The sequence below is a fragment of the Paramisgurnus dabryanus genome, chromosome 5, assembly GCF_030506205.2.
Source record: "Paramisgurnus dabryanus chromosome 5, PD_genome_1.1, whole genome shotgun sequence".
NCBI lineage: Eukaryota > Metazoa > Chordata > Actinopteri > Cypriniformes > Cobitidae > Paramisgurnus > Paramisgurnus dabryanus.
The window spans coordinates 43,438,696-43,453,152 of NC_133341.1; the positions used below are offsets into that span (position 1 = coordinate 43,438,696).

At 38.8% G+C, this 14,457-nt stretch overlaps 1 protein-coding gene across 3 annotated transcripts in view; it reads right to left on the minus strand.

Annotated features, from left to right (window-relative positions):
- Nucleotides 1-14,457, minus strand: part of specc1 (sperm antigen with calponin homology and coiled-coil domains 1) — a 146,104-nt gene that overhangs the window by 90,869 nt on the left and 40,778 nt on the right. Inside the window, exon 1 of one of the 3 annotated variants that reach the window (XM_065284265.2) lies at nt 8,864-9,176. The exons of the other annotated variants lie outside the window; for them this stretch is intronic. Coding sequence (XP_065140337.1) covers nt 8,864-8,903 — 40 coding nt within the window. The 5' untranslated portion in view covers nt 8,904-9,176. Of the gene's footprint in view, nt 1-8,863; nt 9,177-14,457 lie in introns of those variants that run through there. 3 annotated transcript variants of the gene reach the window in all.

Sequence of the window (14,457 nt, forward strand, 5' to 3'; positions counted from 1 at the left end):
TTCTAATCAAATATGCAGAAAATCATGTTTGGATTGACAGTGTGCACACTGTCTTGACCCTGAACTTTTTAAAAGGTCGAGACAGTAGCACCTTTGACCTCTTTTCTTATTTGTCATTTTCAGCTGACAGCAAACTGATGGTAGTTCCTTCAAGCAATGCCCAGAGAATGAGAGGACAATACCAACTAAGCAGCTAAATTGGGGGTGTTTTGCTTTTTTGCAGAGCAAAGCAACTAAGCTAATTGTATAAGGAGCTGTTATTTGTCTGTTGACTGTGAAAATAGCTCTGACGCCACGGAGGCATTAGGCCGTTAGATTATAATAACACCTTTGTAATGTTTTTATTGCACCAGACTAATGATTTATGTCTTAGACAAATAAGAGCAAAGTGATGTTTATCTATCTAGACCTGCACACAGAAAGCTATATGGCTATCTACACCCATTGACAAACAGGACAATATTTAATATAAACATGCCACACCTATCCAGACAAATGCATGTGAGAGAGCGTTTACTAAGATCAATAGAGTGAACTCGTATATCAGCAACATACTAATCGCAAGGCGAGAGAAACAGTGACATATTTTGTTATCCTGTATCATTGTCCTTTAGATTGTTTAAAAAAAATGACACTTTGTATGGGGCAGTTTCTCAGGCAGGTTTTAGATTAATCCAGTACTAGTAGGCCATAGTTATATGAGGACATTTAAGTAGTTTTTACAAACCTACTTTATACAAACCTTAATGGTGAAATTAAATTAAGGCAGCTCAAACATGCATTTTAGTCTGGGACTAGGATAAGCACTGTCTGGAAAACTGCCCCTATAAGTATCTGAATAGGTCAAGGGAGTGTTTTAGACTGCTGCTAAGGTTATGCCATCATACTGATCTGAGACCAGATCGTAAACATCAGTCTGACTGCAGCAGTGAAGCGTCACATTTACCGTGAGAAAGAAAACTTGTTGATGGGAGAGAGAGGGCAGATATTTGCCCTTGAGCACAACAGCAGGTCACCACCCTTTAACAGGTAAAGCTTTGAATAATTTCTCCGTTTAATGAGACTTCTCTGCAAAATGAACACAAGCCCTCAGAACATCCAGGAAATGTCTTACAAAACTCAAAATTGTGCATCTCACGCATTTCTTAAGAACCTGACCTTTAACCTTATAGCACATTGACTCATGGTTCCTTCAACAATTTAGATAAATAAAAACACATTTAACAATCTGCATAATTTGATCATTCATGTCTACAGTGTAAATGGTGCAGGTAGAATTCTTAAAGTCCCTGTAAAGCACAGTGTTACATATTTTTTACTTAACTTTATTCCAAATGTTTTCAACCATGTTGAAATCCTGAGAATTCGTCATTATAAAAAGCATTCTGTCCCTAGGGTCTAATGTCAATTGTGTCATGTCTGGGTTATTAATGGTTTTTGCTTATACTGTCAAAGAAACTATAGGTCTGTTTCACTTCATGTGGCACTGCCGAGACGTTTTCATGTGTCAAACGCAACTATGCAAAAAAGAGTTTTGTTATGAATCCACATTCGCATACAGAAGATATAAGCTTTTAAAGCGAACAGTTTAGCATGTGTGCTTAAAAAGTCTAGATTTTTTATGATATTATCCTACACTACAAAGGGAATAATATGAATTTTTTCCAGAAAATATCTAGCATAAAATAGATTCAAGCACTTTCAATGACCTGTATCTATGTATGTATATTTTCAAAAACTTCCCAGGGCCTTGAATTTCCCCCCAGAATCACAAACTTTCAAGGATTTCAAGGACCCGTGGGAACCCTGTACGAAGTCAAGGGTGCTTAAAAACGGTTCGGTTACAAACATTGCTCAAAATATCTACATTTGTGCTCAGCAAAACAAAAAAATTTATCAACTTAAAGGTAAGTTAATAATGACATCATTTTTGGGTGAACTATCCCTTTAAGTATGAATAGTAATAATGATGCTTGTCATGGCAAGCACAATAAATCTATACATATCTAATGAAGCATAGCTCTGTTTGGACAAAGCACAACTTTTATAAAGTTAAACTGCTTCTGAAAGTAACAATTGGCAGAATAACTACGTGTTTGCATACAGACAGTTAAAGGGGACATTTCACAAAACTTTTTTAAGATGTCAAATAAAACTTTGGTGTCCCCAGAGTGCGTATGTGAAGTTTTAGCTCAAAATAATTTATTAGAGCATGTTAAAATTTCCACTTTGTAGGTGTGAGCAAAAATGTGCCGTTTTGGATGTGTCCTTTTACATGCAATTGAGCTGATCTCTGCAAATAAATAGCAGTGCTGTGGTTGGATAGTGCAGATTAGGGGGCGATATTATCCCCTTCTGACATCACAAGGGGAGCGAAATGTCAATGACCTATTTTTTCAAAAGCTTACAGAGAATGATTTACCAAAACTAAGTTACTGGGTTAATCTTTTTGATATTTACTAGGTTGATAGAAACAACAATTATAGCACTTAAACATGGAAAAAGTCAGATTTTCATGATATGTCCCCTTTAAAGCATCAATATAGTTGTTTCCTTTGTAATTGATAGAGACCAGCAACCTGAGGCATTTCAGACGTCCAGTAATCCAGACTAAAATTCCTCTTTTTCCTCTGTTGTTATCTAAAACAACTAACACCGCTGACAAGCAGATAATGCATACACAAACGATCTGATGAGCTGGACATGGAAGAACAAAGAAAACAAACAAGAGTTGTTGTTCCACTGACCGGGACACTGTTATTGCTGTGCTGATATCACCAGAGGTTCACACAATACTATCGCAATACAAAAACACGCTCTCTATCATTTCCCCTCTCAACAAAGCATTTGGCATATAAGTTCAGTATTACACAAACCCTAAAACATTTGGACAATGTGAACCTAGTCACCGACAGGGTGCTGGACCTCTCTTCAGTCCTTTTTTGAGCATGAAATTGCTTCTTTTTGCCCGTCCCTGCACCTTTTCATTTTCAATCTGTTCTGAAAAAAGATTCACTGTTGAGCCATGTTTAAATGCGAAGGTCATCTGAATAACTGCTGAGCACAGGCGCTTGTTCATTCTCCATTAGATTAAAATCGCTTTGCTAGAAACCTCCCTGCTAAGTTTAACAGATATAGCTGTCCATTAATCCAAACTGAATGGATTTCTGGGACAGCAGCTTTCAACTTCCTTTCTTGGTATATCTCAGCTGTAGCAGACAACATGTGTGGAGAGATAAAATGAGCTTCCCTTTCCAACGCACCACCCCATTCTCACAACATGAATCGCTTTTTCGAAAAACAATTCTGACTCAGGGCTAAGTGCAACCTAAACCAACTTTTAATAAAGTTACAGACAGACCGAGCTTGGGGCGTCTTTTATAAACACTGCACTCTAAAAAACAAACGGTGCTATATAGCACCAAAACAGTTGCTTTGGATCGTAACGATAGAAGAACCATTTTTAGTGCCATATAGCACCGGTGAAGAACCAGTGAAGCACCAGTGAAGCACCTGTGTAGAACCATATAGTGCTATGTAGAACCATATGTGGTGCTATATGGCCCCTATATGGTTCTACACTGGTGCTTCACTGGTGCTTCACTGGTGCTTCACTGGTTCTTCACCGGTGCTATATGGCACTAAAATGGTTCTTCTATCGTTACGATCCAAAGCAATTGTTTTGGTGCTATATAGCACCGTTTGTTTTTTTAGAGTGTGTACTGTCCGTGTCTTTGATGTACAAGACGTGAACATTTTCATGTTACAGTTTGGGCCGCAATGCATAAGAGCAAACATCTGTTCGTCCAATGCAGATGTAATCATCAAAACAAGTTTAATTTGGTATAAAAAATAAATAAAATAAACTTCAACCTCTCTCCCAGCAAAGTCATTCTTTACTGATTCTCATAATCGCTTATCGTTACATTATGGCTAGCTCATCTGACATCAAAGGCAGATCTGGATATCGTAAAAACAAAGCAATTAAGTCAAGTGAATTCGCTAATGTGATTATAATGCGTAAGATCTGTAAAAGAAGCATCTTCTGTTGTTATCAGTAAAACAAAATCTCTATTACGGTGGATAAAAGCATCCACTAAATGCCTGAATGTAAATGGGTGGTCTTTTAAGTGATTGTGGATTATGTCTTTGTGTGTGCTGCTTTGGACCGAGAAAGTGTCCCTACTAAAAGTTTGATTGATTTTGAGCTTGCTGTCCTTGTATAAACCTAGATAGTGAAATCAGTCCAGCTGTTTCGAAATAATGCTCACACATACAGTATGGCTTGTACAATAATTCATCCTCCTTATTTTGCTCTGGTACCTTATCTAATCTGGACTCCTTCAAAGCCAGACTCGCTGCTCTATCCAAACCTTCTGCATTATAAATGAATCATCACATTTCTCCCCAGCTCAAAGTGATGGCTTTATCGCGGTTTAATCTCCTTGTGGATTTATTTAAAATGCATTGAACCTTGATAAGTCAGGGACTGTAAACATCTGGATGGTGGAAGGAAATGTAATCAGCATCAAAAGGTATTTTTTTACAGAATTGCGACATATTCCTAAAAAAATATTTACTCTTGCCAAAGGATGTCAAGCTGTAAAGGTAGATAAAGTCTCTGTGTGTGTGTTTGCGCGCGCGTTCGTCACAAAAACCTACTGTTTCATCTCAAGCACATATAAACACGCACACATTGGCAGCGGTTTCTATCATAGATAAGATTCCTGCTGTGGTAAACAGGCGGCCGGCCACAGTCTCTCTGCCAGACAACACACAATCATCTGTTCAACCACACACATTAAGGATGCAAATACACTCTGAAGGAATTTTTTGTTTTCAGAACGTTCAGTAGGAAACTCACGATCCGATCACAAGGACATGTGAAGATTACAGTAACGCTACAACTGAACTGAATGTCAACTTTCATGAGCTGACAAGATCAACAACCAGCCAAGACTACAGACAGCAAAGCATACAGTCAAACTGAAGGGAGGGCAGGGTAAAACAAAATGTTTCTTTCCATAAAAGCTTTTTACAATAAAATGCAACACACTTTATATGCAAATGCATGAGAATATTTATGCGGGTAGGTGCCAAATAAACCAGACATGTGTCATATTGTGTGACACAGCCACACACGTTATTTGTAACTTTAACATTAAGATAAATCTCTATCAAGCTATGTGTATATTATGAGGGTTTTTCCCTAAATTTTAGGAACCTTACGACACACCCCTTAATAGGGATGCTCCGATCAGGATTTTTGCAGCCGATACCGAGAACCGATTTGTTGTCTTCACGATCGGCCGATACCAATGCCGATACAGATTCTTTAAGGTAATATGCAAGCTCTTGTTAACTCTTTTTCTAGATAAAGTAATACCACAGATGTTGCGTTTGTTATATTAGTTGCAGTAATTAGGTAGCCTATGTTATTGTTTTAATAAAGAATCAAATAAATAAGCACAATATTCCTTCTACAAAGAGCAATTGAATATGCCTTTAAAAAGTAATGAAAATAAAACACTTCACAGTCTTCAGTGTGTGAATTAAATATGCACGCATTTGTATAAACTACAGATCTTCAGTCAAGAGCAGAGAGTGATTTATTCAGAGATGAATTAGGCTACTGTACCTTTAAGACGTGAGAGAGATCGCTCTGTTCATCTGCGCTGATGACAGGCTGCTGTGTGTGCGCGCGTCAGATGTACGTGTAAAAAAGCAGCTGCGAGTAAAATTAAAGTTGAAACTGTCAAAGCTTTTAAAACGCATGCAAATAATAAACGTTTTGCATGAAGGTGCAATGTCCGCGATTAATATGTTTTGTATACCCTGTTTAATGGGGATTTGAAGACGCATCGCGCTGTTAAGACCTGGAGCGCGTCCTCATAGAAAATACACATATCTCTATAAGGCAAAAAAAGACATTCAAATTTGCATGTCGCACATCAGCAACAGGTTGTAAAAATGCTTATACTGCGTAAAAATGGTATCCAATTGCGCCCGCATTCAGGAGCCCTCTGATGACAAAAGTAAACAGAAAGATCGTTTCATGAGATCATCAAATTTTGCGAGGACTGATTGAGTAATTTATTGCGATACCAATCTGCGGCCGATCAATCGGAGCATCCCTACACCTTATGACACATTAACATGTCAACTACCCATCCCCTGTGGTGGACTGTGGGTATTCAGCACATACACAACACAGATTCTCAGACAGAAAGACAGATAGAGATAGATACTGTAGATAGACAGGCAGGCAGACAAGACAGACAGACCAGATCAGACCAAACCAGAGAGGCAGGTAGGGATCCAGACAAGACAAGACAAGACAAGACAGGTAGCATGCAGACATGCATGCAGACAAGACAGACAGACAGACAGACAGACAGACAGATAGGCAGGCAGGCAGGCAGTCAGACCAGACCAGACCAAACCAGACAGCCATGCAGACAAGGCAAGGCAAGCAGACAGACAGACAGGTAAGACAGACAGGTACGACAGACAGACACACAGACAGACAGGTATGACAGACAGACAGGTACGACAGACAGACAGGTACGACAGACAGACACACAGACAGGTATGACAGACAGGTACGACAGACAGACAGATATGACAGACAGATATGAAAGACAGACAGACAGATACGGCAGACAGGTATGACAGACAGACAGACAGATACAACAGACAGGCAGACAGACAGGTACGATAGACAGGCAGACAGGTACGACAGACAGGTACGACAGACAGACAGGTACGACAGACAGACAGGTACAACAGACAGGCAGACAGACAGGTAAGATAGACATGCAGACAAGTACGACAGACAGGTATGACAGACAGACAGACAGACAGATAGACAGGTATGACAGACAGACAGACAGATACAACAGACAGACAGACAGGCAGGTACGACAGGCAGGTACGACAGACAGGTACGAAAGACAGACAGGTACAACAGACAGGCAGACAGACAGGTAAGATAGACAGGCAGACAGGTACGACAGACAGACAGACAGACAGACAGATGACAGACAGGTACAACAGACAGGCAGACAGACAGGTACAATAGACAGGCAGCCAGGTACGACAGACAGACAGACAGGTACAACAGACAGACAGGTACGATAGACAGGCAGACAGACAGTTACAATAGACAGGCAGCCGGTTACGACAGACAGACAGGTACGACAGACAGACAGACAGGTACAACAGACAGGCACGATAGACATGCAGACAGGTACGACAGACAGGTACAACGGACAGACAGGTACGACAGACAGGCAGGCAGGTACGACAGACAAGTACGACAGGCAGGTATGACAGACAGGTACGACAGACAGACAGGTACAACAGACAGGCAGACAGACAGGTACGATAGACAGGCAGACAGGTACGACAGACAGGTACGACAGACAAACAGACAGATAGACAGAAAGGTACAAAAGACAGGCAAACAGACAGGTACGATAGACAGACAGACAGGTACGACAGACAGGTACAACAGACAGGCAGACAGGTACGACAGACAGGTACAACGGACAGACAGGTACGACAGACAGGCAGGCAGGTACGACAGACAAGTACGACAGGCAGGTATGACAGACAGGTACGACAGACAGACAGGTACAACAGACAGGCAGACAGACAGGTACGATAGACAGGCAGACAGGTACGACAGACAGGTACGACAGACAGGTACGACAGACAAACAGACAGATAGACAGAAAGGTACAAAAGACAGGCAAACAGACTGGTACGATAGACAGGCAGCCGGTTACGACAGACAGACAGGTACAACAGACAGCCAGACAGACAGGTACGACAGACAGACAGACAGATAGACAGAAAGGTACAACAGACAGACAGACAGACAGAAACGACAGACAGACATACAGACAGATAGACAGAAAGGTACAACAGACAGGCAGACAGACAGGTACGATAGACAGACAGACAGGTACGACAAACAGACAGACAGACAGGTACGACAGACAGACAGGTATGACAGACAGACAGGTACGACCGACAGACAGATGTGTTTTCATGACAGTGAGTCAGAAATTTTATACTGTAGCATACATATCATTAACCTGCCTGAACAATAATTTGAGGTATCATTTACGTCTGTCATATCCCACATTTTTTTTTTTTAAAGGTGTTTTGCCAAAAAATAATGTTTGGGTAAGTGTGCAGTCAAACTTTCTGTCCACTATCATTAATGTCAACAGCAAAAATGGTGCTGGGTGAGCTACACACCCAGATTTACTTATAAGGGGCTTTTTGATGAGTAAAAGTAATACTGTTTGCTTTAGTATCAGAGGTCACATATTGTGCAGGCTATTTCCGAGCAGCTCTGACTCAGTGTGGCGCTCTGTCTTGACAGCATGTACACACAGGGCAGTAATGAATACCAATGAGAAATACAGTATACAAGTGTAGATAAGAGCTTCATTCATCATCTAAAAACTCCTACAGCTGCACAGTCACGACAGCGGGCGGCCAACAGCACAACAGAGTCAATGACACAGGGAAATAGAGGGACAGAGGAAGCGCAAGGAAACAGACTGATACACAGACAAAAACCTACTGGCGCACATGCTGTTCACCAAGGATAACTGGTCAACATACATAGGATGAAGTTGGTTGATCAAGGACATCTTGTCACCAAACCTAGTTTGGTGGCCAAACTAGCATGTTACACACACATAGTATATTTAGCAAGTGTATCATTGGGCTGAACAAAAATTTGGTCAAGTGTTGGATGGTGACAATGAGCCATAATCCCAAACAACACACAAGAATGATAAATGACAAAGAATACATCCACAGCAAGATGATATATTAGTCAAACCTGTCTCCGGCTCCTCCACCCTGGTTTCTTGGTTCCCCATGTCTGTTCTACTCGCTGTTTCACTGATGACACGCTAATCCATCAGAGCAGAGCTCCGACCTCAGCCAGACACACCTGACAGATCACACAAATCAGTCCTAATTCAATGCCGGTACGTAGGAAAAGACAATATGCTACAGTCCTGTTTGTCCTCTCCTCTCGTCCTGACGGCAGTGAATCAGCAACTGGACCACATTCCTGCTGTCCCAGTCAAACACTAGTCACTGTTTCTCTCTCTCTCTCTCTCGTTCTCTCTCTCTCTCTCTCTCTCTCTCTCTCTCTCTCTCTCTCTCTCTCTGCATGAGCCAACAGCTGTAGCAGAATGTAGTCAGTGTTTATTATTCTGCTTTGATCAGATACATAGGGGGCGTGGCCTTACACTGTCACACATCTGCTCCTCCTCCATAAACTCAAGCATGCAAATTAGAGCAAATACAGTTTTTTCATCTCTCTCTCTCTTGACTACTACTCTTTTCGTTATCTTTATTTTGTATGAATCGAAGAATGTGTATGACAGTATGAACAAGAGGAGGAGGAATTCATTCACCTTAAAATGTGAAGGTCTCCAACCGAATTCATCTGTTCTGTAATATAGCATGCAGAGAGAAGAGGCACTTTCATATGCAAAAACACAGATTGAAGTCTTGGGATATTACAATCCCTAGTTTGACAGATTAAAAGGTATGAAAGCATAAATGCGTTTTTCTCTTTTGCCCCCTACCCCGTTCCATACTCATTTAGAATACATGAGTGTTAAATTTTCATGCTGGCTAAAAAAACACGTCATCTTAACCTGAATCTGTCCTGTCCTGAACAATACTGTACTTTTTTTCTCCTTTCTTTACTCCTGCTACATTCTTCTCCTTCTATTCTCACATTCCCTCTTTCTGTCTCTCTCTCTTTCTCTCTCTCTCTCTCTCAATAAAAATAGAGCATAATGAATCTCTTTACACAGCAGTCTTGCTAATAACTAAATGGACATGAAATATTGATTTGAATTTTTATTGCATTTATTGCAACAAGACAGAGACTATGAAGTGATATGTTATTAAATGAGTTGTATAGAAAACCAATTCCATAGAACATAGTGCTGCAACGGATCGCAGTTGATCCATACAGATCACAACACACGGTTCGGTGCGCATGTGACTCGCGGATTAATATGCACATTTAAATAGGGAAAGATTATCAATTGACTGTGTTCAAGTGATTTTAGACAATTTAACCACAAAAAGGCGCTAAGTACGCACAACGTGCAGTTGAATATGTCCGGTCCAGACGTGATCATCCTTTAAAGATCAGCAGATTCAGAACTCTTGATGTGTAAACTTTAGAGAGTTGTGTCACATTTGGCCAATAGAGCAATGAAAAACAACGTATCGTTTTTATGTGGGACGACTGTTTATGCTGCGCCGTTTGTAATTCGCCCTCTGTCTGTGTGTGTGCACGCGGGCACTCAATACTGCACACGCGGAGAGACGTGTTTCAAAAAGCAACGGAACATACGGAGGTGATGGCGCAGTGGATAAGACACACGCCTTTGTTGTGAGAGACCCGAGTTCGGATCCACTGTGACACACCATTGTGTCCCTGAGCAAGACACTTAACCCCTAGTTGCTCCAGAGGCATGCGACCTCTGACATAGGCTGCGTTTACATTTTGCATTAACATGCGATCTCGGTGATCCGTTCACGCAGATCCGATCATCCGTATATCAGGACACGGCGCGTTTACATTTGTCACATAAATGTGGCTTCTGTATCTGGATGTGTGATCGGATCCCGTTCAGGGAGACGCGCGCTGGGTGGATAGCTGTCAATCACAGATGGCTACAGCTGTCTTTCGCCACATGATTTAGGGTTGTCGCGGTAATCCCGTATAGTACAGTGTTACTGAGAAGCAAACAGCAGAGAATAACTAGCAAACCCAAAAACCGTGATGTTCACATTTAAAGCCTAATTTTTTTTTAGCTTTAAAGGCTTTATCTTTGTTTATCTGCAACGTCCGCGCCAGGATGCACGTTTCAGCCAACGTTACCTGAACTTGACTTTCACCCGCATGCTTTTCATCAACAACAAAATCCGTGTGAAACATGACCTTCCCGACTTTTTAGTCTGCCTGAATTCATAGGTTTTTGATTTATGATTTACGAATATGATTTAACTAAAACAGATAACAATTTCCTAAATTTCCTGTTCATGTCTCCCTCTATAGTCGTATAGTAATGTAATTTACAAACACATTTATAAGTAACTTACTTTGTATAAAACTAACATTGAATAAATGTATTTGGTTAATGTTATTATGGTTTGTAAGTGTTTTCAAGTAACTTAAAATGTGTTAAATGAAATAGAAACTGCTGACTGACCAGAAAGAAGCGCAACATTCACGTTAATATGTCGCCATGGAAACTCAAACATTATAACGATTTATTCAATTCTGCCATTAACTCTTTCCCCGCCATTGACGAGATATCTCGTCAATTAAGAGAAAACGCTTCCCCGCCAATGACGAGATATTCCTTCTTTCCGCAATACCGCTATTATCCACCAGGTGGCGCCCTTCCGCAACTTTTTAAAACCGGAAGTATTGCCCTATGGCAAGCTGTTGCATGTCCGTGTCTGTTTTAAAGATCGCTCTGGATAAGATCTCTATGAAAAGTCAGTCACAAAAATTGAATTATTTTTGCTTTTTGCTCAAAATATGGTGTTTTTGCAAAAACCTACCCATATTCAAAAGCTGATTGCAAAAGAACCACTAAAGGTAGGATGAAACGGTTTTTTTTGTTTGAAAGCAGAGGGTCTGTTCTTTCATTTGGTGTATTGTATGTTTATTTATTTAAAGAAGAACATTTTCTGGAAGGCATTAAACTTTGGTGAAAATCATGAAAAACGCTGGCGCTGGCTGGCAACTTTTTTTAAAAACGCTGGCGGTGAAAGAGTTAAATTTTAAATCCCTCCATAAATAGTGGAAACATGTTAAACATATGCCTGAATAAGTTAAATACAGTCATGTTAAAATGCTTTTGTATATCGATTTATTTCAAGATACGTTTAAGCTAGCTAGCATTTCTCCACAAATATAAATTTGTGCGTCTCTCACCTGCGCTCCATGACATAACGTCCTTTATTTTTGACAGCTGTCAGTGAGATGAGATGATAGTGGGCAGAGTTTTGTGTGACGTTGGCCTGCAAATGCAGATACGATGGCTGGATTGCGTTTACATTACACTGAGATCCGATCACAAAGCGTCCTCGACTACCTCTGCATCAGGACACACAGATCGGATAACATTCCGAACACAAACGCGTCTACACTTGTCTTTTCAATGTGTATGTGGACAACATCCGGATACAGGTCGCATGTTAATGCCAAGTGTAAACGCAGCCATATATATATAGCAATTGTAAGTCGCTTTGGATAAAAGTGTCATTTAAATGAATAAGTAACATACAAACAAAATTATCTCCAGAGTTTTCTTTTTCTAATAAAAACATTTGTTTATGTCTAAAGTGTGTGTATAGATTAAAAGCATGGGCCTATTTGTTCTTAAAGTGGCATTAACCTCAATTAACCTATTTAAGTCTGTGTCATTAATGTTAATCAAACAACCCAAGACAAAGAGAAAATCACTTTTGAAGCTCTAAAAAATTATAATTACATGTAATTAATACAATAAATACAGTGTTATTATTTAATTGATTCGATTTCTGTCCCTAATGATAATTTTAGACCTTCCTTAATGTGCAACTTTGTTCTTTTTTTATAAATGTTTGTAATTTCTTAATTTGCTATTAGATTTTTCCCATCCTTTTTTTTTGCTGATCGGAAAAATTATCCGATCCATTCCTCAAAAACTGTGATGTGATCCGAACCAAGATTAGGAGCATAATCTAATAATGAGATTAGGAGCATAACATTTTTTCTAGACATGTATTTAGAATTCTGAACACTGTCTATAAAAAAGTGATTCATGTGAATCGCATGTAGTTTTAATTAGTCATTCTGTGTAGGTGAAAACATTTGTCCAAACATGTTCAAAAAGCACACAAAAACCTGTTCAACTGACTGCGCTTTCATTCTTGTTTCACTCCTCTGTTGTTTCGCATTGTTTTCATCTCTTCACTCATCATATATGATAATAAAAAACAACTTCATGCAAATTTTTGAAGATAATGTCAGCATTAATCATTAATGGCCACCCATATGGTTACAGTAGCAATTTGGAATAAAGTCAGGAAACGTCTCGAGGGCAAAAGTTCTAGTTAAACTAACTGAACTAAAGATAACAAAAATTAAAAATATAGTTATTATGAAACTGGGTGGAAATTAATGGTTCCATAAGTTTAACACTGAAATTAAATATTCTGGTTGTAAATATTGCACAACAAATTGTTCTTAAAGGTAAATTAAAGGTGCCTCAACAATCTTTAAAAGTTTAAAAGTCACCCAAATATGAAAATCTCAGTTAATCCTCAAAATAATCAGTCCATATAATATATCAGGGTTTCCCAAACTGGGGTTCGCAGGCGGTTTGTGAGGGTAATACAAATTAATTACAATTTAATCATACATTTATTATTATTATTATTATTATTATAATTTTTATATATATATTTTTTTTCTTCTTCCTTCCTCTATTCTAATCGAAAGAATTTATTTAAATGCATCTATTAATTGGATTACCTACTGTTAAACATGTATGCATTACCTTAAATAACCCCTCATTCTTTACACACACACACATACACTTACAACATGATATGTACAGTATGGGCAATGGCTGTATTTATTGTTTGTTTGTCTTATCTGTTTTCTGTTTTGTTCTATTCATTGTTATTCACCACATGTAAATAGAGTCACTTTCTGTGTTTGCACTATATAAATAAATAAAATAATAAATCAATAAATTGTAGATAAATTATTTTAAAATGTAAAAATCTAAATAAAACATTCACTTACACAAAAGATATACTTTATTTGTTAAATCTGAATGTTGTGACCACACAATAGCATCAAAAAACCAGAGCTCATGCAAAATGGACAGATATGTTGTATGTACCAATAAATGAAAATGATGAGATTAAGGTCCAATATAATAACAATAACATGTAAAATTCTACTAATACAATTTTAAAACTGATTAAAAAATGTCTTTAAAGTAAAACATGCAGATGTGCTATTAAATTATTAAAATATTTACTTAAAACTCAGCAGGGACTTCAAGTAAATAATTTAGATCAAGGGCTTTCGACTGACCCCTGCTAGCTGTATATATACACACATATACACTCACTATATATACAAATATATATTACTTTCAAAACATTTTTCATCCTTTTTTAAATTGTATTAGTAGCATTTCACATATAATCTCTTAAAATGAAATTACCCATTAACAAAGCATAAGAGCAAAACTGGCAGAATGTCAATAAATGGTGCACATATGTAGAGATTAACACCTTTAACTTCAACTACTATAAGCACTCAGTCTAAACACCTATAAGCTTATTGTTTTGAATAGGGTGACAGCACACTATTTACACATATTATAA